At 40.7% G+C, this 23963-nt stretch overlaps 3 protein-coding genes and 1 pseudogene across 3 annotated transcripts; 1 reads left to right on the forward strand and 3 right to left on the reverse strand.

Moving 5' to 3' along the window:
- Positions 1 to 2332: 2332 nt before the first annotated feature.
- On the forward strand, positions 2333 to 5258 carry LOC139646988 (vesicular inhibitory amino acid transporter). Its single transcript, XM_071522807.1, has 2 exons — positions 2333 to 2740; positions 4071 to 5258. Exons 1-2 carry the CDS (start codon positions 2333 to 2335, stop codon positions 5256 to 5258), a joined length of 1596 nt encoding a protein of 531 aa, XP_071378908.1.
- Positions 5259 to 8185: 2927 nt separating this feature from the next.
- Positions 8186 to 17734, reverse strand: LOC139646985 (aurora kinase C-like). Its single transcript, XM_071522803.1, has 9 exons — positions 17407 to 17734; positions 16708 to 16770; positions 15861 to 16197; positions 15725 to 15773; positions 15426 to 15617; positions 13979 to 14117; positions 13300 to 13448; positions 12894 to 13068; positions 8186 to 9215 (listed from the first exon to the last, which is right to left on the reverse strand). The coding sequence occupies exons 2-9, from the start codon at positions 16765 to 16767 to the stop codon at positions 9030 to 9032; spliced, it is 1287 nt and encodes a 428-aa protein (XP_071378904.1). The 5' UTR covers positions 16768 to 16770; positions 17407 to 17734; the 3' UTR covers positions 8186 to 9029.
- On the reverse strand, positions 10142 to 11539 carry LOC139646982 (piggyBac transposable element-derived protein 4-like; annotated as a pseudogene).
- A 523-nt stretch (positions 17735 to 18257) lies between the features above and the next one.
- Positions 18258 to 22253, reverse strand: LOC139646986 (uncharacterized). Its single transcript, XM_071522804.1, has 5 exons — positions 22216 to 22253; positions 21476 to 21587; positions 20787 to 20892; positions 19402 to 19613; positions 18258 to 18942 (listed from the first exon to the last, which is right to left on the reverse strand). Exons 1-5 carry the CDS (start codon positions 22251 to 22253, stop codon positions 18760 to 18762), a joined length of 651 nt encoding a protein of 216 aa, XP_071378905.1. The 3' UTR covers positions 18258 to 18759.
- Positions 22254 to 23963: the final 1710 nt, after the last annotated feature.

The following is a 23963-nucleotide window of genomic DNA, read 5'->3' on the forward strand; positions in this document are numbered from 1 at the left end:
GGACCTAAATTAATTGTCTAATTAAGGAGTTACGGATATGGTGTCCCTAAAACACAGAAAGGCTGATCCGGGGATATAGTGGGGGTAAACCCACCTCAACTCAGTTTACCCACCTCGTTAGGCTGACAGAAATCTTTATGTCATAAATTCATAGTATTCATCACAGTGATGTAATTTGTAGGCTACCCAATGAAGATAGGGTATTTTAAGCAAAAAGCATAACTAGTATAATTGTTTTTATATTGGTAGTTGTTTGCCTTATGATTATCACTGATTGGAGATCACCCCACTTTTTTATTTACCACTGCATCACTGGATTTATCAGGTTACAGCCTATTGAAGTAATCAGGTTCACAGAACAAAGCTTTTCAAGCCACAGATGAATAGGCCATATTTTTGAATAGGCCATATATTTTCTGAGTCAAAAGCAAATGTATTAATGTATTAATAAATAGAGCAATAGGCCTACCTACAGTACATGGTAGACCAGGCTATTTAAGTGTGGCAAAGCTAGGCCACGGCATTGTATCATGGTGATGAACTCTTTACTGCAGCCTGAGGAAACATTGAAAATGGCGGACACAAAGTACTAGTGACAAGACAATGTCAACAAACAGTTTACAGTACTTTGGGGCTAGGTTACTATGTTAAAAGCCAGTTCACTACCTCACTGAAAAGAAAAAAGAAAAAAAACTTTCATTGTTATTAGGCCTGCTTATTATTTTGAAATTGTTTTGATAGGCCTATTCAATGAAACAATGTTGAGAACAAATGTAAAAGAAAAAAACAGAAGGAATATAATAACTATATAAATTTACTCAAATCCCTGATGCAGATTATCCTTCAGCCAGGCTTGTAGTTTTTTTATTTGAGAGTTCTTTTCTTTCAAGCAGGAAAAACTATTTATCTTTGGTCTATAACTCACATGGTTGATTCATTTTCATAGTCATTGTGAAAATAAAAGCTGAAGCATTATCAAAGTATTCCAAAGAATAAACAATAAAAAGCATATAGCCTATAAAAAAAACCATTCTCAATCCAGATCAGTCAAGATGCAAGCCTTATATTTTCATGTCCGTTAAATGTATTTTCTTTGAACGTTTTTCTTCTGAAACTATATGCTAGATTTTTTTTTCATTCAAGATGTCTAGTCTCGTAACAGGAAACTATAGCCTAGACTGTTACCAGCCGCTGCACAGACACAATCAAAGGCAGTGAATGGACATCATGAATGAAAACTTGAGCCTAAAATGAAAGCCGCTGAAATAGAAATAGGTCAAACTTGATGTTTCACCTCGTAAAAAAGGAAGCAAAATTACATATATTAATATCATCAACGCTGTCTCAAATTCCACCTTACCATCATTTAGCAAGACAAAACGCACGAAAATATTTTTCCTCATCATCAATACACCCAACACGCTTTTTAAACCCGATCCATATAATTCCAATAGACACAACTTGGGTACTACTTTGGAGCTCCACGTCCTCTTGTCGCTAAAAAGAAACACATGGCGCAACATTGTTTCTAAAAAATGACAAAATTGTAGTCTTTTATGTTATATAACCTGATCCAAAGAGTTGGTGGGGTTTTCTTCAAATTCCAACCCCCTTTTATACACGTAAAGTTATGCAAGACTTGAGGCCCCCGGAATGTCATTGGATGTTAGGATGAAGTATTATAGATTATGGGATGGGGAGGGGGCGGTGGGGGTACTGCAAGCACCTCCCCTAGAAATGCAGCAAATCTCTCCCGTTTTCTCCTGGTGGGGCACTGGGGGGGCTGGAGACGTGCTTTGCATTGGCAGGCTGATGAGGACACGTGTCTCCTCCCTGCCTCCCCCCCGGGCTCCACGGTACCGCATTGGCATCAGTAAAGGCACCTGAAAACCAACAACCAACTCTTGGAAACGCTGCCCGACACCTTATAACCTAAAAGAAAACGATATTATAGGCCCTCAAGAAACCTGCGGCTCGCCATTTTTTTTGCGTAAAGCTTTTGCGCGCACCGCTTTAAGCTGCCCCAAATATTGAATACCGGGCGTATTCGTCGAGCATCAGAGTGCATTGCCAAGATGCAGAGACGGAGCAGCGACGTCTGAAGGTGACATGAACCTGGGGATAATCAAGAGCAGCAGGCGTACCTTTAATAAGAAGTGGAGATAGCAACTGAAAACCATCGGTGGCTTTGAAAACCAGCGCATTTTCCCGTGGCTTTATCGAATGCAAAGAACCAAGAGTTGCAGTCCAAAGTAGCCTCTAATTTGATTGATTGAGGAAACAAAAACTAATTTTGCTGCAGACAGTTGAGTGTTGAGAGAGGAGCGAAAAAATGGCGACGTTAATCAGAAGCAAGCTTTCTAATAAACTGTCAAATGCAGCCACCTCCGTCTCCAACAAATCCCAGGCGAAGGTGAGCGGGATGTTCGCCAGGATGGGCTTCCAGGCCGCCACCGACGAGGAGGGTCTGGGCTTCGCCGCCTGCGATGACCTGGACTACGACCACAGGCAGGGGATGCAGATGGACATTATGACATCCGACGAGATGGGAGGAGAGGGGAGCGGACAGATCGGTGGCGGGGACGGAGGAGTGCTGGAGGGAGACAGCCACTACCAGAGAGACGGCACCGGTCCGCCGCCCTCAGACTCAAAGGACGGAGGTCTGACAGACGAATTGTCTGAAGTCAGACCAAAAATCACCGCTTGGGAGGCGGGCTGGAACGTCACGAATGCAATCCAGGTAAAGACGCACTTTACAGACCGGATTAACGGATAGTTCCGACACTCGGTTCTGATTGGCTGAGTCGCGTTCGAAGCCGTTGTAAAACACTAGATTACGCACACCTGTGACCACATAGAAGTTTATCTAATTATTAATGCGACAACTCAGTACTCAGTCACCACTCAGCACCAGTGGGTTGTGTGTCCCGTAGGAGCCACTTTGTAAAGCTACTGTTCAAGGAAAAATAACATTTAACATTTTATTGATTTAAAAAAGAAAAAAGGGTTATTGGAAGTGTCCCCCAGTGCATTCTCTGCGTGGTGATGCATGCACCGCGAGTCCCTTAAAACTGCTCATCACCCCGCATGGCAGCGGATAAATGGATGAATCTATGAGCGAAACTGTTGCCATTCTATAGCCTAGCTGTTTTGGGTTTATTTTTCCACAATATGTTACTTGGCCATAGCTGTATTGTATTTTGCTGCATTATATTATTTATAGGATAAAGACACCAAACTTCAGTGAAGGAAAAACGGTGTAAAAATGAAAATAATGTTTGAGAGGCATCGATTTTACGCACGGAGTTATCATGGAAGAATGAAATCTATTACTTATCATATTCTACAAAAAATATTCCTTTGCAAATTGCATATGCACAGACAGAAATGGAAAAGAGAAAACATTTAAGCACATTTGCCAAGTATTGTTTTTATAGTACACGATCCATCCCATTATGACAATGTTCCACGTGTGCGCGCAGCTATTTTGCCCCAAATCCAATTTATTGGATGTGAAAGGAGAGGGGCCATCGTTTAAGAGTTCGGATTTACTCTACAGAGTATGTGTATGTGACAAAAATCCCTGCATGCCTTATTAAGGCCGTGGTCACGGCAGTCACAGTGACGTCAGACTGTGTCTCCTCCGTCTCGTGATGACGTCAGAGGCGGGGTGGATGCGCTCAAAGCGAAGTGGAAAACCCACAACATGAAAGCTGGGCTGACATTCACTACAGATAGCTTTCAGGCCGATAAACCCAATAATAAAATATACTAGAGTGTTAATTGTAAAAACAACAACAACAAAAAAAAACAAATATTGTAGTGGTAAATAGAAAGTTGAGTGAATTGTGACCTCCAGTCCGTGATCATCATCAAACAACACAACCACAAATCAAAAATAAATTATGTTTTCAGAAAAGCATGAATGATTAAGCTAATAATTTGATACCACTTACTATGGTGTAGGCCTATATTATGAATATATGTCAAAGATGTTTCATTCATTTAATGGAGGGCCTCATAGACGCTTCATCCATATAATCATGTCCAATGTGTGTTTGTATTTACAGGGGATGTTCGTGCTTGGGTTGCCCTACGCCATTCTGCACGGGGGATACCTCGGACTATTTCTCATTATTTTCGCCGCCGTGGTGTGTTGTTACACGGGGAAAATCCTCATTTCCTGCCTGTACGAGGAGGATGAAGACGGGCAGCTTGTGCGTGTGAGGGACTCATATGTGGACATTGCCAACGCGTGCTGCGCGCCCAGATTCCCGGCTTTGGGTGGCCATATCGTGAATGTAGCCCAAATCATAGAGCTAGTGATGACTTGTATTCTGTATGTCGTTGTCAGTGGTAATCTCATGTACAACAGCTTCCCCAACATGCCAATTTCACAGAAATCTTGGGCCATCATCGCCACCGCCGCTCTTCTCCCCTGCGCCTTCCTCAAGAACCTGAAAGCCGTCTCCAAGTTCAGCTTGCTGTGCACAATGGCCCACTTCGTCATCAACGTGCTGGTGATAGCTTACTGTCTCTCCAGAGCAAGAGATTGGGCCTGGGACAAGGTCAAGTTTTACATCGATGTCAAGAAGTTCCCCATCTCTATTGGTATTATCGTGTTCAGCTACACCTCTCAGATTTTCCTGCCGTCTCTGGAGGGGAACATGCAGAAACCCAGCGAGTTCCACTGCATGATGAACTGGACTCATATCGCTGCCTGCATCCTCAAGGGCCTCTTCGCCCTGGTGGCCTATTTGACCTGGGCTGACGCCACCAAGGAGGTCATCACTGACAACCTGCCCTCAACCATCCGAGCTGTCGTCAATCTTTTCTTAGTGGCCAAAGCCTTGCTGTCATATCCGTTGCCATTTTTTGCTGCCGTCGAAGTTTTAGAGAAATCGTTTTTCCAGGAGGGAGCACGCGCATACTTTCCAGATTGCTACGGAGGCGATGGACGCCTGAAATCTTGGGGCCTCACTCTCCGATGTAGCCTTGTTGTGTTCACCTTGCTCATGGCGATCTATGTGCCACATTTCGCCCTTCTCATGGGTCTCACTGGCAGCCTGACAGGCGCAGGGTTGTGCTTTCTGCTTCCCAGTCTCTTCCACCTCAAGCTTTTATGGAGAAAGCTGCTATGGCACCAGGTTTTCTTTGATGTCGCCATCTTTGTAATAGGAGGTATATGCAGCATATCTGGTTTCATTCACTCAATGGAGGGGCTCATAGAAGCTTACAAGTATAACATACACGATTAGATGCAAGCCATTGCTGGAACTAGATATTAACTGCAAATCCCCATTTAGTGAAAAACACGACTTCCCAGCAAGCGCAGCCCCCCTGCTTAATTCATGCGTAAAAAGCGCGTACAGAACACACGCGCGCTCATACAGTCTTGCATCAATTCACAAACACGCCCGCTAATACTCACACACACACACACACACACCGAGAAATAGAGCCGGTGTCAGTGAGGGAAACTAGTGCACCCACAACACACTACATGGACAATTATACATGTTGTATAAATATGCGAACAAAGTACATTTACATATTTTCCAGTGGAGTGAAGGTTTACAATATTGACCTTAAACAAAATTGCAAAAAGGGCAATTTGTCTTTTCATCGCTCTTGTGGTGCTTCCCCACATGAGATTTCACTTCATTTAACGTTCAGAGTTTGTGATGGGCAACGATTCGACGACATAATGTGATTTACTGATGAGTAAGATAAGTTTCTAAAAAAATAAATGCCACTTTCCTCTTCTAGGTGATTTGCAGTGTCATAGTGGGCAGTGAATGTGGTGTTAAACACAGAAAAGCCTGTGGACAAACAAGATGGCAAATAACATAATGGCAATAACCAGCAGTAAAACAGTCATAGTGTTCCAACACACTTATGAATGCATATAGAAATACTAATAAGAATAGCAAAGTTTCGTTAGAAATGAGGAAATCGGACCTTCCCTGAGCAGGTTAAACTACTGGAAATGCATACAGTGAAAATATCAGATAGTACACAGCAGCTATACAAACTATGCATTGAATGTATGATATTCAGACACATAAAATATAATGAAACTGGGAAGTGGAAATAAAACTCCTCCAAATCTTGACAGTGACAATGTCAGTGAATTATTGAATTCGGTTTTCAAATGTGGGATTTACACATTTGAAATTAAATTTATTGAACTTTTAAATGGGAAATAATAGTAAATGCACCTGACCTAAAAATACACATTCTGGCGTAATCTTTAACCCTACAAACTGGGCCAAATTTAGACTACTCAGACAGAGGGGGACCCCAAATTGAAATCCTGCACGCTCAATTTGGCTATCTCCGAAATGCTTTTCATTGTGCATTTGAAATTCCGAGATTAATTTGAAAGATTCCTGTCTCGAAATTCGGGTGTCTGAATCTAAAAGAGATCATTAAAGAAGAAAATGTGCATAAAGACATTTTTCATTCTGTGCAATCCAATGGGTCCTGTGGAAATGTTATAAAAACGTATGTGTAGTGTGTTATTGTGGTTTCAAAAAGATGGAATGTATATCTCAAAGTCGTTATCATATATCGTGAAAATGAATATTAAAGAATAAAGAAATAAGTGAAATTATATTGTAAAAATGTGTGTGGTTTTATGTAATGAAAACGAAAACGGTGAGAACCATGTATTTTTTCTCTATAATAAAATACCAAAAAAGATGGAGAAAATAGTCCCACTCATATTTATTTATATTTTAATCCAAATCGGCCACATTGTAAAGGGTAGAGGGAGAGAGAGAGAGAGAGAGAGAGAAGCTTCGATTCTCATAGGCCTACAATGCTACATGCCACTCGAAATTCCTATTTAAAATGTATATATATCTCCATGGCTAAAATTCCTGGATTATATTTTGGACTGTAGAAAAAAAAAATCAAAGCATTCATGTCGGGCCTTGCATTTCTGCATGTTCAAATCACGAGCCTTTTTCCAGATTTTCCGCTGCAGGCTGTCATCTTCTGGCCTACCTGTTCAGCGACTGTGTTGATTATCTGGGCAGAAAACATCTGGACGAACTCTTTTGTTATTTCTGGCTGGTCTAATCTCCATCTGTCTGAAGCACCAAGCATCAAGCTACCTGGTGCATATAGCTACGAATGCACGGATTTAGTCTATCTTACAGCCGTATACACACAATCATAAGCTATTATTATCAAGGGGCAATTTCATTGAAGGTCATGCAGCAAAACGGGAGGTGCAAGAAGCTAGAAAAAAACATGCTGAACTATTTCTATTCTGTTTACCGTATGAACAGATGCACAGGTGGAGGCCTCGATCTTGGACAAATGTCACCTTTGCAACAGCCGCATCCAGGCGGAACAACTAATATGGGAATGAACCTATTAACAGTCTAAACCACAAAATATTATCTTTGAAATAATATTGGCAGATTCTTACAGATATAGGCTATCACATCTTTAAGGGAAATTAAGCAATCACCTTTCCGGAATTCAGTGTCAATTCCTGAACACAGACAGCCGATTAGATTTACACTTGGGAGCATCCCAATCTTGCAAAAGAAAAAGAAAAAACATGTCTTTCTATACTAGCAAATTATTTATTAAATCATCGTATTCTTACACTTACAAAACAACCGACTAAAAAGAAGAAGCCAGCACAGCACAAGCAGAACCTGGACAGGGATATAACTGGACATTTTCATGCCTATCGCGCCCCCTAGAGGGTAGAGCAGCTCCCACCACCCAGAGAAACCTTCTCCAGGTCTGGGAAATAATTTTTTTCCCGAGGAGTTTGGGAACCTGTAACTACTACCAAACAACAAAATCACTGAAATATTTTGAATGCCATCCATTTCTGAATATTTTTTGTTTTTTCAACTATTATTTTTCACCTCGGTATTAATTACCAGGTACCGAGTTGTATTTTTCATTTAAGTTTTTTTTAATAATGATCCCATATGTAGCCTACAGGAATTTATCGAATATAAGACTTTTTATTGTGTTGCTGGTTATTTCGCACTGGGCTGGCAAGACCACGTTTATCTATTTGAACAATACAATGTACATACATTAGCATACATTTTATTGCACAGGTTTTTGTAAGACCCAGACATAGCTCTCACTTTCATAATTAATCGGGTCAATGCAGGGTTATCAAACTACACACGCAAAATTTCCACGTTTTTCATAACCTGATATGAGCGATTGAATTTTAGTTATAGTGATTTTAAAATTGGTTCTTTACTTGGACTGACATATGAAAACATGTGAAGCATAACTTAAATGTTTTTTTATTGTAATAGTAATGCATTTACCAAGACAGTCTAGCTTTACAACACTGAGAATAGAACCAATAGCCAAAAATAGTTAACAATTCCTCCCTCTGACAGTGTAAATGTGGTGACCCAGCGCCCTCTACTGGCCACACACCACTGGAACACCTTGGGTGCTGCTGAGCGCAATTGACGCTACAAAATGTATCTGAACCAAAACAATCTGGTTATCAGTGCAAAGTCTTGCTTACCAAATATGTGAGACATAGTTACTCTGAGTTTGAAATGCCAAAACCCAACATGTTACAACAATGACACAAAAGGACAATGTTTAATCCAACGTGACACTCCATAAACATTTTTAGGACAACATTTATTTCAAGTAGTGAGATTTCAATAAAGGTCAATAAAATTCTCAATTACAAATTAGAAACAGTAAAATATTTACAGACACAAGAATGCCATTAGGATGACACAAACATTCAAAAAGGCTGAAAGACGATACAATGGCTCAAGATGCCTGCAGAGAAAACATCCATATGAAGGATAAAGGAAGTAATCCACAGTGAAAGTAGTGGTACAAGCCGATTTGGATAAACCGGCTGCACACTGGCGAGCGTGTTTCGCGCCTGTGAACAGCCTGCGTTCTGCACTGGCCAGTCACTCTGACCGCTAAACTCCACCTCAAAACACCCTGGGTCATGAAAAAACACATACAGCCATCAGCCAGTGGGTGGAGAGGGACAAATGGGCTCACTGGCTGGGCTCTGTGCTGGCTGACAGGGTGGTGGGCTTCTTGGTGGAGTGCTCGGCCACCCAGGGGTGGCACAGGACTCCCTCGATGGGCAGCCTGTGCATCGGGTTGTGCTTCAGCAACCTGCCAATCAAGTCTCTGGCACCGGCACTGACATTGGCCGCAGCGGGGTAACTAAACTCCACCTGCAGGGACAACAAAAAGATTTTTAGACAAATGACACTTACACAGACCAAACAAATGGCAATTATGAGCCAAACTCCAGTGATTACAGACTAAACTGAAACTTCCAGAGATGTGAATGGGAAAATACAAAACGCATACAGAAGTAGATTCATTTTTCATGTCACAAGGAAACTGCATTTTGATGGCGCCTTGCTCCCGTAATTCAATGCATTTCTGGTTGAAACAGAATGTTGTGGCAAGACATAATGCAAGGAGGGGCTTTCAAAAGTGGGTGGGTTGGATCATAACAAACATGGAAAGAGAAAGGCAGTGAAGCCCTTTGTGTAGTTAGTGAAGAAATCCATTGTGGAATGGTTTGCACATAATCTTCTATCACAAATTACAGATTGTTAAAAATGAATAAATTCCAGGCAACAGGAATCAGCAACCACATTGAAAATGCAGCTTTTGGGGGATGAACACCCAAAAATGCACCGCTGTACCATGTTGCCACTCAGGTCACTTTTGAAAGTTGTGAAGTTGCAGATTTTACAAGATCTGAGGAGTGGATTGTGCAAAAAAAAGTATGCCTTATTGGTGTGAATTTTGAATGAAATGGCCACTAAAAACAAAAGTGCCATTTCCAAGCAATTTCAAGTAATTTCTAACAGATTAAGGGATTTTGGTAAAAAAAAAAAAAAAAAAAGATAACAGAATGGCATTTATTGTTAAATAGGTGTATGTTATGATATAGAGAATTAGCGAACAAGGAGAAAGCCATTTTTCATTTCATTGTGACTTTAATTTATTAACCCTCCTGTTATCTTCAAATTTACTAACATCTTTTATCCTTGGGGTCAATTTGACCCCAGCAATTTAAACCTCCAGGAAATGATAATTAAAATTGTTACCCAAGTTTGTGTCAGGTACTTAGTTTCTTTGTTGACTACCTAAATAGCCCTTTAAATAAAACATTCTTGCATATCACACAGGTGTTGCTGGTCTTGGAGTCATTTCTGTTGGGACAGACCTGGCACCTGCCACGTTTCCTGCCTGCAGTTTGAACCACTGGAGGAGTTGGGGTGTGTGTCTCCGTTTGGATGTCCTTCACAACAGTTGCAGCAGCTGTTGATGCTCTAGAAAGGCACCGTCTTCTCTCAATATGAGGTTTCACCAGTGCGTAAGCCAGCTGCTCCAGGAAAATCCTCCTTCGTCTCAGTTTTCCGCTGTTCCAGTCCTTGTTTATTTCGCTCCATATTACAAAGGCATTGTAGGTGCTTACATCAATGATGTTGAAGAAAATGACAAGGGGCCAAGGGGCAGTCATGCGTCGGCAGCTGTATGTGGCTGTGACCTTGTCCAGGTTATCAACCCCTCCCTTTGTCTCATAGTAGTCTAAGACCATTTTCCGTTTTCGGTCTTCTCTGGTGCCCAGGACAGCATCTTTGTGCATGGTGCTCATCAGCAGGACATTTTTCCCTTTGTTGGGGCAATAGGAGACGACAGCGGCTCTGTCAGTGAAGGCAAACATTGAAGATGTTACCTTCCTGCTCTTCATCGCAAGAAGCTCAGAGGGAAGCCCCAGCTTGTTTTTTCTCACTGTCCCCAACATGGTAACCTTCCTTTTCAGCAGTTCCTCACCCAGGGTGTACAATGTGAAAAAATTATCACATGTAATGTTATGACCATTCAGTCCTTCAGCCATGTCTAGTACCACCCTCATGCCCTGATTTTTTTCAGGTGCTTCCCCAGGGGATTTACCAGTGTACACCAGCATATTCCAGGCATAGCTGGACTATGCATCACATGCTGCCGATATTTTGATACCGTATTTAGCCGGTTTGCTTGGTATGTATTTTCTGAAGGGACAGCACCCACAAAATGCAACCAGACATTCATCCACAGTCACATGGGGGCCTGGATTGTAAAGAAAGGGTAATTGCTGAACCCACTTGTCCCATACATCCCGTATTGCTGCGAGTTTGTCACGCTCTCGTCAGCCCTGCCTTGTTTCTCCGTCATCAAAGCTTATGACACAGGAGAAAACATGGAATGTCTTTAGAGACATGGTGGCTGGAAATATTGCCCTTCCAGTGTCAGCATTCCAAAGGCTTGCTGTTGCTTCGCCTTTTGACTTGTACACTCCTGCCAGAATGAACAACCCAATGTAGGCTTGCAAGTGGGTCACATCCAAGTCTTTCCAACTGTCCCCATACACGCACCTCCCCTCTAAGTTTGTCATCTCAAGTATATCCTTTTCGATTGATGGTGTTGCGAAGAGCTCAAATGCTGATTTTATGTCTTGGACATGGCTGACAGTGTATCTTGTGGGGCCTGGAACCATTTTGATGACATTAGCAGCACTAAGTCTACCCTGTCGTTCAAGTGGGGAGAGGGACCATAATAACTCTTCATTTTTGGAAGGTAACATGTCTGCTGGTGGCTGAGAGACAACAGGAGGGTTTACACTAAGGGTCTCATTCTCATCAGAGGAGGATGCCTCATAGTCAGGGTCCTCCTCAACATTATCCTCCGTCTCAGACACATCTCCTCCTCTATGTCACTTTCACTGTCAAAGAGCTGTGACAAATCCTCATTGACAGAAAACCTTTGCTTAGAGGTCATTTTCAATTGAGAGAGAGCATAAAGAGAGAGCACACATAGCACCAAGAGAAATGGTTTAGAAGGCTGCTGTGCAAGCTTTTATACGTTTGCTCCTCTCCTATGTTGTGTTAACTATCAATGTCCTCGCGGGAACCATATTTCCCCGCCCCCACGGCATGGGAAATATCAGTGGTTCTCGCACTACTACAGGTACGGTTATGTTAGGTTAGGGCCCTAAAGCAGAGGGAAGTTTTTTGGAGATTAGAAAATTGCATGTTATAGTGACCTCAATATCATCCAAAACTAGAAGGGCACTCGGAGAGCGCAGACCTCCGGCCAAGGTTCGTGCTATTATTGCTTGTTCGTGAGTCGGATCCGGATACGCTCCAAAATTTAATGGCTTCTTCCTTGGCCCATGCTACACCCTTCCACGAAGTTTCATGAAAATCGGGCCAGTAGTTTTTCCGTAATCCTGCTAACAGGCAAACGGCACCGAAAACATAACCTCCTTGGCAGAGGTAACAACCAAAACTAGAAGGGCACTCGGAGAGCGCAGACCTGTGCCAAGGTTTGTGCTATTATTGCTTGTTCGCGAGTCGGATCCGCTCCAAAATTTAATGGGTTCTTCCTTGGCCCATGCTACACCCTTCCACGAAGTTTCATGAAAATCGGGCAAGTAGTTTTTCCATAATCCACACAAACACATTTGTTACCTCCTTTGTTACCCTTGGCGGAGGTAACAAATGTGTGTAAAATGTTGATATTTCTTATGTTTTATACAGCTAAAACAGCCTGGGTCAGATTGACCCCAAAGAACACAGATGCATATAAAATGTGTACAGGGGATTGAAAACATATCATCATGTTAATTTTATGTTTACCCAGTTGTCCCCATTAAATTAGGAAAAGTCATTAAATATGAAGCAAAAAAAATGTCAATCATTTATTTAGAGACGCTAAACATTGTATGGGGTCAAATTGACCCCAAAGTAGGAGGGTTAAAAATTTGATTTGGCATTTTTCAACGGATCCAGATTATACAGCTCTATAAAATAAATCCCCATTGTTCGGGTGTCCCACTTTCCCTCCCTTACCCTTGATATCTTGCGGTAGGTGTCCTCGTGGCTTTTTGTTTCAAAGGGGGGGCAGCCCACCAGGAACTCGTAGCAAAGGACCCCCAGACTCCACAGGTCCACCTTCTCGTCATGAGTTCTTCCCTCAATCATCTCTGGAGGCAGGTAGTCCAGAGTTCCACACAGGGTTGACCTCCTGAACAAACCAAGAGAAAAAGACAACGCAAGACAGCCGTCAGTAGTGTTGACCGATGGGATCTGCGACTGTGGCGGGGCAACAAAAACCCATTACCTTCAGGGCACAGAATAAAATTCCGGACATGTACACATTAACTATGGAAGACAAACAACCAGCAACAATTACAAATACAAGACCAAAACATTATTTCTCCCCCAACATTAGGATACTACAGTTTTACACACATACCTGGAGGAGGGTGTGTGGACAGACCAGCCAAAATCAGCAATCTTCAGCTCCCCGTTGGCTCCCAGTAGAAGGTTCTCCGGTTTGATGTCCCTGTGGATCACCTTCTTGGAGTGGCAGTATTTCAGGGCATCTGCCAGCTCCATGATGTACTAGGGGGTAAATAAAAAAAGATGAGCATGGTACATAGAAAATTGCAGTTTAGGGATGTGATCATCAGCCTAACAGACAAAAGTAATGAAAGGGGAGGGGAGCAGGAAATGGAAATCTACACTGGAAATGGAACAGCAGTGGGGTGTAAAAAAAACGTATTGTTGTCGTCAGGTAAAAACCCGGCATCTCCAAAATGGCACACTTTCAAGGAACTAAGAAAAGCAGCCTCGTTTTTACGTTGATGACTATGCATTTTTTACATTTTTCAATTGGTTTTGAAAACGTTTCATAAGCCCAACTGGTCTGAGAATTTTCTCAACTAATAGGGAACATGTAATACACATGAACACATGAAAATCACCAAAAATTGGGACAAGGTTTTCACACGGCAACAGTACATACACATATCACTCATGGCTTACTGTCACTGTCTGTAAGAACATAACTATATGCCCGTAAGTTGGTGATGTCAACTCATCATTCAAACAGCCAAGTACAAAATGGTATTCTTTTAAACAGACAAACTTACTGTGGCACTCCTCTCCTCATTAAAACTCCCACAACGTTGTAGCTCGCTGTAAAGCTCTCCCTTAGGTGCAAACTCCAGGATGAGGTACACACGAGATGAGTCGTGGAAGTAGCCATAGAGGCGCAGGATATTAGGGTGCCTGTGGGATACACCGATACAGAACACGATTCTGAGAAATATTTGGTGCTACAACCAATACTTCAAGAGGTACGGGTTGGCGGCGGATTCAGAATTCAAGCATATTGTGTGTAAATAAGAATTTGTTCTTAAGTGACCTGTCTGGTAAAATAGAAATAAAAATAGAATGAATAACGCTGAGAGGAGAATAACTGATGTGATGAGAACACAACAAATTGAGAAAGGATTTGCATTTATTTTATTAATGAGTCGATTTCAGCTCGCCATCAATGGGTGCTTGGTGTCAAAAGCAAGACCCAGCCATACTGCTGTACTGGGAAAATGGTTTCAAGATCAGGATGAGTCTTTGCCGATTCAACAGATATGGAGTCCGCACAGACAGTCGGCATAGCTCATCTCAAAGTGTAACAAAGGGGTTTAAAACCCACCAATTCAACTGAATGTCAGCTTGCAGTCAATGTGGCATCAATGTGACGTCATACCAGCTTCATAGAGCACGTTGTTTTGAAAGAGGTATTTGGTATTTTATGTACACAAATGTAAACAAAAGCTGAGCTGAAACAAACTACAATACAGCCACAAACAGCCAGACACTTGTGTGTAAGGTTACAATTATCTGCTTTTTGAAGTAAGTTTGTCACTTTGAAAAACATATTGGTCATTATGGCCTATTTGCCATTCATTTTATTTAATTTTTTATGAGTCAATACACCAGAAAACAACTAGTATAAATCTTGTTTCTCAGTGCACTATACAAGGATGAACACGCACATTAGCAATCGAGAACTGAACCTTGGCAATTTTTGAGCTTAGACACTTCCATCAAATGCAATGCAACATGGCTTTCACAGGAAGCATTGCCACAATGGTTGATCGCAATGCCTGCCACCCGATGGCTTTAGTGGAGCTTGAGGGTAAGAACTCAGTCTCTTTTCACCAATCAAGCTGCAGACCAGTCTAGGCTGCAGACAGCATTTCAAACTTGGTTGATTTCAAAGACTACAATCTGAGCAAATCAGGGATGAATTCCTGTAGTGTGAGAGGGACATCTTGTGGTAACGAGCGCTCAGCAAGATTTGAGAATTGCAGGGCTCCATCAGTGAACCCATCACATACAACCTGTGAGGTATGTGATGCACCTCATCAAATGGGTGTTCCCTAGCTTGTTTGTGCGACTATGTATGACAGACTAAAAATCTGCTAAAGTTTGTCATTTAGTGTGAAGTGATTTCCATTTTCAAAGATTTTTAAAGTCATGTAGTCTTATGGTGACATAAAGAACCACATGCAAATCAAATCTGGCAACTACCTGAGGTGAGACTGGATCTCCACTTCTCTCCTCAGCTGGTGCTCCACCCCGGCCTTTTCCAGCTGCTTCTTGAAGAGGACCTTCAGGGCCAAGATGAACATGGTTTGACGCTCTCTGGCCAGGTAGACATTGCCAAATTTACCCTTTCCTAAGGGGCGACCAATGTCAAAGTTTTCCAGGCTCCACCGCTTCCTGTGTGAGCACAAGAGGACAGAGTGGTTGAGAACATTGGAGATGTTTCACTAAACACGTTTTTTTTTTTTTTCATTTTATTTCCTCTCCATGCTAATCAGACTTACGATGATTTCGATGCAGAAGCATTTGTGGAGTCATTCCTGGCAGGCTTGCCTAACAGAAGGAAAAAACATGACTACATGTATTAGCAACCAAGGATACACATGATTGTCCAACCGCAACAAGTTTGTAAATTCTTACTTTGTGGCTTCTCCTGCTTTGATGAGTCTGTTGCCGTTTTGGTCAGCTCCGGCATCACCTTGGGCACACTTGTCTTCGGCTGGCTTTGCTGGGGTGTGGACTTGGGTTGTGCTGCATGATTTACAGTAGCAGGATTCACATTCTGATCAGCGGTATGTGTGGTCCTGATAACAGCGCAGACGTGAGACACCGGCTTCTGATGGCTGGCAGGTCGCTGAATGCGCTGAGGTCCATTTGATACACCAAGGACCCGCTGCGACTGGGTTGGTGTGACTACAGGCTTTTGAGTGGCCTGCAACTGTGACACAGGAATCCGCTTTGGTCCATCACTGCTCAACTGTAATTAAAGAAAAAGCACCAAATAATGAATAAATTGAACACATTTTTTGGAAACTGTTTTGCCTCCCTTTCATAACATGTTTTGACCCTCTCAAAGGCTCAACTGAGCTGAAACGTTTTTGTAATTTTATTATGTTTTTCACACTTAAAATAAAAGGCAAAATAGTATACAGAGTAACTTGGACCACTTTTTGGAATTGCTACCCATTGCAATGTTATGCAAGGGAGGAAAATAGTCTCCAAAAATGTTTGTAGCCAAATTTAGTGGAACCTAATCTGAAGAGCAGCAGTTTTTGAGGCAGATTCCACACAAAGTGAATAAACTGACTTGTGGAAGAGCTGTTGATTTGAGATTAATGTGCTGTTTGAAAGCTTCAGTGTCAGTACCTACATCATGCACCAATGACGCCAAACAGAATAGCTTGTGCCCTCAGGGTATAGCAGTACTGATTACTGGTAGAAAGTACTTTTATTATGATTTGGCAATCTGGATAATGCTTTATGCTACCTTCATTTCAGGCCTTTGTGGCTTGACTTCCTTTGTCAACTTGACCCTGGCAGAATCCATACTCTGAGGAAAAAGAGCAAAAACAAAGCATTTAATATGAATCAGGCAAATTAGATAAAGAGACAGAAACAGAACTCACGCCATTTACTTTTTAGGCTTAAAATCTATAAGAAGAACCATCTTCTTTCAAAGACTGGAAAATGAAATTATGTTTAAGTTAAAAAATAAATTAATCCAATAACAGAAAAATCTAGTTTGTTAAATTACTTTCTTGGCCTAAATTGCCTCACTGGCAAAATAAGCCTTCAATCACCACAAACGTATAGAGGGGGGGCACCATCAAGCAAGCTCTCCTCGTTTAATTTTTCCATTGAAGTTAATTAAGAAATTGGACAAAACAATGCTAAAATGTGCTCCGTACTTTTATAAATTGATGGAAGGATAATAGTTTTCCATCTTTAAATCCCCATGAATTGGAATTAAAAGTCATCCTCGGGTGGTTAACGTAACGTTAGATGAAACGAGATGGCGTTAAATTAGCATGCAAGCTAGCTGGCATTAAGTCAACTAACGTACCTTGGTAGCTAACGTTAACTAGACATGTTGGAAGCCATAACTACTAACGTTAACACACAAGCACACACAAACCTACTGTCATTTATTAGCAAACGCGGCTTACTTACTTAACTATATACTTACATATATTATTGCACAATAACCGACAACAACCCCTCTCCGGTCTCCGCTTGGAAAATGAGCTCAGACGACAAAGACGAGTCCAACTCACAATGCTCACAAGTCGGTAACACAGCTTGTAGCCAAGTCGGCTAGGTGGCAAGAGCTGGTGTTAGCTACCCGGCTAGATACATACATGTACCGTACTGAGAGGCCGTTTTTCCAACCAACCTCTCGTGTTATCGAACTTTTTAACAGTAGGTATTATACACGTTGTCAAAAAGTACTAAATAAATCACTACGTCTTGAATTCAACACAAACAAGTTGGTTTCTGTCCTCAGATGCACCACTTCCTACAGACGCTACTTGTTTAATTTCAAACGTCCCTCTTTTAAAACCTTTAACTACGCTGGAGGCCGTGATTGGCTGAGGGGGATGCTCTTTACTCGTTCACCATTGGCTGATGCGAAATCCTGTCATGACGTCAGGAGAGATCCTCCAAAACAGCAGATGGCAGCAGCAAGCTGACAGCAAGGAGGTTCTATATTAACTGACAGAGGTCTCTCTCTGACTGTTCTGTAACAATATTGCCCAAATCATTATTTCAGGGCACAGCACACTGAACCAAACACTGCATATTATGGGAAAACACCAGGAAAACGTCATTATTGTCAAGAGGAGTAATCTGTGTTAACTAGATGTCAGAAATATCAGAGAGAGAAAGGGAGCAGCCAATTACAGATTTAAGACAAGCTAGAAATCAAGGATTTGAGTTGACAGGAATGTTTAATTGTACAGATAGCAATGTGGGTTGTAGAATATTATTTATTTATTAAAAAAAAGAAACAAGATTATTGTATAGAGTTTAGGCTAAAATCCCATGGCATACAAGATTTGTGGAAGAGGACAGTAATGCACCATTAATGTTGGATGCCAGCCGCCGTAAAACACCACTAAGAACAAAAAGAACAACAATATTGCCAAAGCAAATGTGCCCTGACAGTGCTCATCAAGAAAAACAAAAGAACAAACAAATGCAATACAAACAAAAGCCTTAAATTTAGGTAATTTATTTTAAGACTTTTTAAGGACCCAAGGATACTGTTGCCATGTTGTTACCAGGCCTGAGCAATGCCTTTTTCAAGGACGACCGTCTTCATGATCCTTGACTGCCAACATGGCCATCTTGAATGTAACACTAATACTTATTTGACCCATTAATTACTTTCCAGTGTACCGGTGAAATGAAATACTTGAAACATGGCAGCAATGTAGGATGGTGATCAACAGCTGCATCAGAGGTGTCCAGTCACATGAAAATAGAGGATGCTACACCCAGACCAACAGAGCTGAGTATTCACCCGCCATGGTATGAATCAGGTTAAAGTGTAGTCACTGGAAGAGTTTGACACAGCTGTTGCAAACTGCAAGTGAATGCCTGGATTCTGAGAGTTCAGGAAGTTCAATCCTTTGGCCGTCCCCGTGGTGGACAGGACCCCACTGCTCTGGTTGTACACCATGAAAATAACCTCACAATTACAAGCCTGGAGCTCCTGAACCTGAAAGAAACAAAACATAATAGACTCATCAGACTCTTGTGGACGTATCAAGTCCAAAGTTTCAACTGTGTTTGCCCTGGAAGATGCTGAATAAATAGATGAGCCCATAAAATAAAGGCTTTTTACAGTTTTTCAAAGAAGAGTGCCTTGGACTTTTGTTTCATTCCATTACATTCTCCAAACCTAAGAGCACCTTCTTTTGATTTTTTTTTGACACTTTGCACCATTTTTGTAGCACTCTGTTTTTCTTCTTTGAATATACTGTATATATATATATAAGATGAAACCATTCAGTTATTTTACGAAGGTGCCACTCTCCCCTAGCCCACTCCACATGTTAAATTGTAAGAGAAACACAGGGTTACATCCATATTGCATCAGGTTTACCTAGCAAACCAATGTAGTTTTCTTTTGGCTACTATTGCGTCTTTTTAGTAAGACCCTTATGCATTCCCCCACCTTTTCCTCAACACTTTGTATTAGACGGGTGGCTGCTTCTTGGTGACTGTCTTTGTCTGGGTTCTCAAGAGGCAGATCTGTTGCGGCTGCGTCTGTCTCCTCCTCAGATGATGCGTCCTGGTCCGGGTCTTTCTGTCCCTGCCTCGTCCAGTTAGAGTCCAACTCTTCAGCGACATCTTGACTTATTTTCCCGGCAACATTATGCGTCATACCTGGGATAAAGATCGTAAAAATTCACAATATTTCAGCAAAACCTCTTTTTTTCACACTACATGTGTCAAGTAAAATCCGCCCTCAGATACTCTTCCTCTTACTTACAATTTGTGATGTTAAACACAATCCACGAGTTATTTTGTGTTGTAATTTACTTTTCTGGTGTAATTTACTTTCTCCTCAACCTGCCTCATCTACTTCCACTTCAGTTAGTGATTTCCTACATTCCCCAGAATGCCTTACTGAAAATGCAGCATGTTGCTGCATTTTCAGTATGGGGCGTTGTGGTCTATTCAGGCTACTGTCAATGGAGAAATATCTCCTCTTTTTCTGCGATGGATTTTTCCTTGTAGTTGAAAGTCGGTACAAAATGGTAAGTCTAGAAAGAAGCCCTTGGTCTTCAGTTCTGAGGGGCTGACACCAAAACCTGACGTTTACCGTTGGTGTTTGAGTTCAAATTCCACTGTAGCTGCCCTGGAAATATCTGACGTGACGTCATGTCGTCTACGCTTGGCCAGTGATGTTGAAAAATGCACCAGCAAACAATAAAATTGGCCCAGAAATACAAGGCACATAGCTGTTTTTTTTTTTTTTTTAAAACATTGTGTTTTAGGGTGGATATTTCCTTTAAGTCTCATATGCTAATGAGAAATACATTCTCCAAACAGACTTTTTTAATTGGCAGAAGCTACTTTTAGAAATATTATAAAAAGTTTGCTAAGAGTTTTATATATTTAACTGCAATGTTATATTTTGCTCAGGTTGTTGTTACAGTGTCTTGCCTTTCTCAAGAAGAAGTTTATAAATATTAATTAATAAACATGCAACTAATTCCAAAGTTCAAATCTAATTAAATTCTGTCTCTTGAGGGACATCTGAAATAATATAAGGAATATATTTGTTTTTTGGCAGAGATATGCAAATATCGATCAAGATATACTAGCTGAAAGGGATAATACTAGGGGATAATGTTGTGAATTATACATTCTTCAGTTCACATTTGTTGTCTGATGCAATGCAATGGAGTGTGGTTTACATTAGCTGATTATCCAGACTATTACTGGACAAACAACACTACAGTGGGTAGTAGCACGCCCAGTGCCCAGTAGATATTAATTTCAAGAATAAATTAGAAAAGTAAAATAGAGTAAGCCATCATAAGTCTACTATACCTTTAGTAGAAATGCTTGCCTTAGTCGTGGAAGGACACAACTGCTTTCTCTGCGTTGGCCCCCCATCTTCCCTCCTCTTCTTTCTGTTCCTGTGGTATATCCAAAGCTTTACCATAGAACATAAAAAATAGCATACGGTGCAATTAAAAGAACAATCCTCATTTTTTTTTAATGGAAATTTGATGCCACATACACTTGTCCAACTTGCTCTGTGCACATTTGATTAGCACCTCTACCAGTGTCTGATCAGTAACAAGTTGAGGGTATGTGAGATTTTGAAAAACAAAATCCAGGAAGCTGCACACTTGTTTGTGAACCTTCAGACAAAATAAGGGTGAAAAATAGCACTTGAGCCAATGAGCAAAGACTTCAACAGAGTACAAGAAGCAATTTGAGGTGTCAGAAGAGAGGAAACAGCAACTCAATTTCAGGAGCCCTATCCCACTGTGAGAACATGAGATGTCCCTTTGATGAATCCAATCCATGCAGAAATATCAAACTCTTAATAATGTTTAATAAAAAAAAAGGCGTAATGGTGGTGTTTCAGTGTCAGAATGGACAGACTGTGACTGAAAGCATCCAAGTCTGAACCCTCCAATGCTGTCACATCTCTCTCTCTTTCCTTTTTTATCTTCATTACTACATCTTAAAAAACAATGCAAAAGGGCAGACTTGAGAGTGTACTGTACCTTTACTCTCTCATCCACGAGGCCTGTTGCCACAGCTGCCTGCTGGACTTTCAATTTGTTCTCGTTAGAGCTGCAATTCTGCATTCCCTCCGCCCACAGGGATTCAAGAATCCTGCAAATTTGTGAAAGCATATTATGGATTATGTACAAGTGTAAGGTAAGCAATTTCAACACTAGTCCTGCACTGATCAATTTCTCTGACCCACTGTGCAGTAACTGGAGTGAAGCTATAACTTTATACTAACTATATTTTTTTCTACCATAAACCTACTTGTCAAACTTTCTATTTGTATACCTTGGAATTTGTACATGTAGAGATTAAAACCAATGTCAGTATCAAGTGCTTTTGCTACTGTTGCATGATTCTTCTACCTGCACTAACATCACCGAATCTGAGTAAATGTGTGGAACTACATCACCTTCTATTACACAATAGCCCACAATGTCAGTCAAAGCGAAAAATGAAAAGCCTGCAGCATGTGAAGTGAGAAATGGATCCATTTCTCACTTCATATGCCTACGATGACATGATGGAATACAATTCTAACTTGCAACATTTTCTAAATCCTCTAGAACGTTTATTTTGAAAACCGGATGTTGTACAACGAAACGTCACAGTTAGCTCTAGCCAAGTTAGCTGCAGCTAGCATTGTGACTTTCATTACCCTACACTCTCGTTGTTGAGCAGTTTCGAGACTGTGCGGTTGCCTACTTATTGGACAGCCGACTGCTATACTTACTCTACCGTTTCACGACTGTACGAGTATTTTTTCGGCATTTTTGGTTCTGCTATGTCCCCATCGATTTACAGATTCAGCTGATAGGATGTGCAAATGTTTGTGTGTTGTATTATTCTTCTGCTGTCTGCCTGTGTTCCAGCACCAATTGAAATAAGAATAAGACTTCCGGTGCGATTTTTTCAGAATAACGTAATTTCTTGAAATCCACTCAAATGTTGACTAAAAAAAACATCGTTTTGCACAGAAAACAAATAATTAAGCAACAAAATGCAACTATACAATCTGTACAATGTTTTTCCATGATATGAATTCTTGAAATCATTTAGTTGAAGGTTCCCCTCTACATTTAAACAGAGATTTGCCATTTTTGGACTACATAGGCTACACAGATTAAACACTACACAGGTCACCTTACCTTTCACTGTATGTGCACAAGTTCTATGTCAAAACACTCCTGCAGACCTGTACTAAAGTATAGTACTGTACTGTACTGTATTATTACAGTATGGCTGACTTTGAGGGCCTGCAATGACTTTTCTTAAACAGCTTGGACCTAAATGTTAGTTTGTAGTGAAAGTACAGGTTTGCAGGAGTGTTTTGACATAGAAATTGAGCACATACAAATAAAGTTAAACTGTACAGTGTCCAATTTAGTCAGAAAATGTCAGGAAGTGTAATATATGCAGCGTTTATAGTTAAAATGGCACATATTATGGTGTTTTGTATTATTATTTTGACATCAAACATTAATATTGGTGCTCACCTATTGAATTTGAAGATTAAATACAAAGTAATTGGTTTAAAACAGTATTTATACGTTTAAAATCTCGTGCTTTTATTTTGAAGGCTAAACATCCAAACCGGAAGTGTTATTTTCTGTTAATTCGAACCATTTTATTCTGCTTGTGTGCTTGTGTTCTTTCCGGTCTGTTTTTCAGAATAAAAGTGTAATTTCTATTTTTAAAAAAAAACTTGTTGCACTAAAATAATGAATGAATGAATAAATAAATACATAAATACACAAATGAAATGCATCAAAGGCAACTATACGATCTGTACAACGATTGTTGACTACATAGGCTACACAAATTAAACATTACACAGGTCACCTTTCATTGCTACTACACAAGATGTGTCAAAACCATGGCCAAAACACTCCTGCAGACCTGTCTGTGTCTATGTCGATTTGTTTGTAGTCCAGTTTAGTATGTGCAATATAGAACCTCCTTGATGTGCTCTGTGTGTATTCTGCACAATCTAATATATGCAGCCTTTATAGTTAATACTATCGCATTGTTCATTATATTTTTATTATTTTTATTTTTATTATTATTATTACTTTACTCTATTAACCTGGTTCCTCGCTTATTGGATTTGACGATTAAATACAAATGAATTGGTAAAACTCGCGCTTTTATTTTGAAGGGTAAACGCCCAAGCCGGAAGTCAACCTCTTTGGGCAGAACGCATCTTGCTTGTGTTTCGCCAGAATAAACGTCCGGTCTGATTTTTTCAAAATAAAAGTGTAATTTCTACAAATCCATTCAAATCATTTTTGCACCAAAAAAAAACAAAAAAACATATACACCTATAGAATATGTACAATGTTTTTCTGTAATAATACTAATAATAATAATAATAAAATTCTCCACTACATTTAACTGTATTTTTACTCTACAATCAGCTTTCTTTTCGGAGGGAAACATTGCACACAATACCACAAGTTCAATGCAGTTGGGGAAAAAATT

Source organism: Centroberyx affinis, unplaced genomic scaffold (assembly GCF_046629955.1).
Source record: "Centroberyx affinis isolate AG114_WGS23_722 - 3 ecotype Tasmania unplaced genomic scaffold, CSIRO-AGI_Caff_v1 ptg001028l_1, whole genome shotgun sequence".
NCBI lineage: Eukaryota > Metazoa > Chordata > Actinopteri > Beryciformes > Berycidae > Centroberyx > Centroberyx affinis.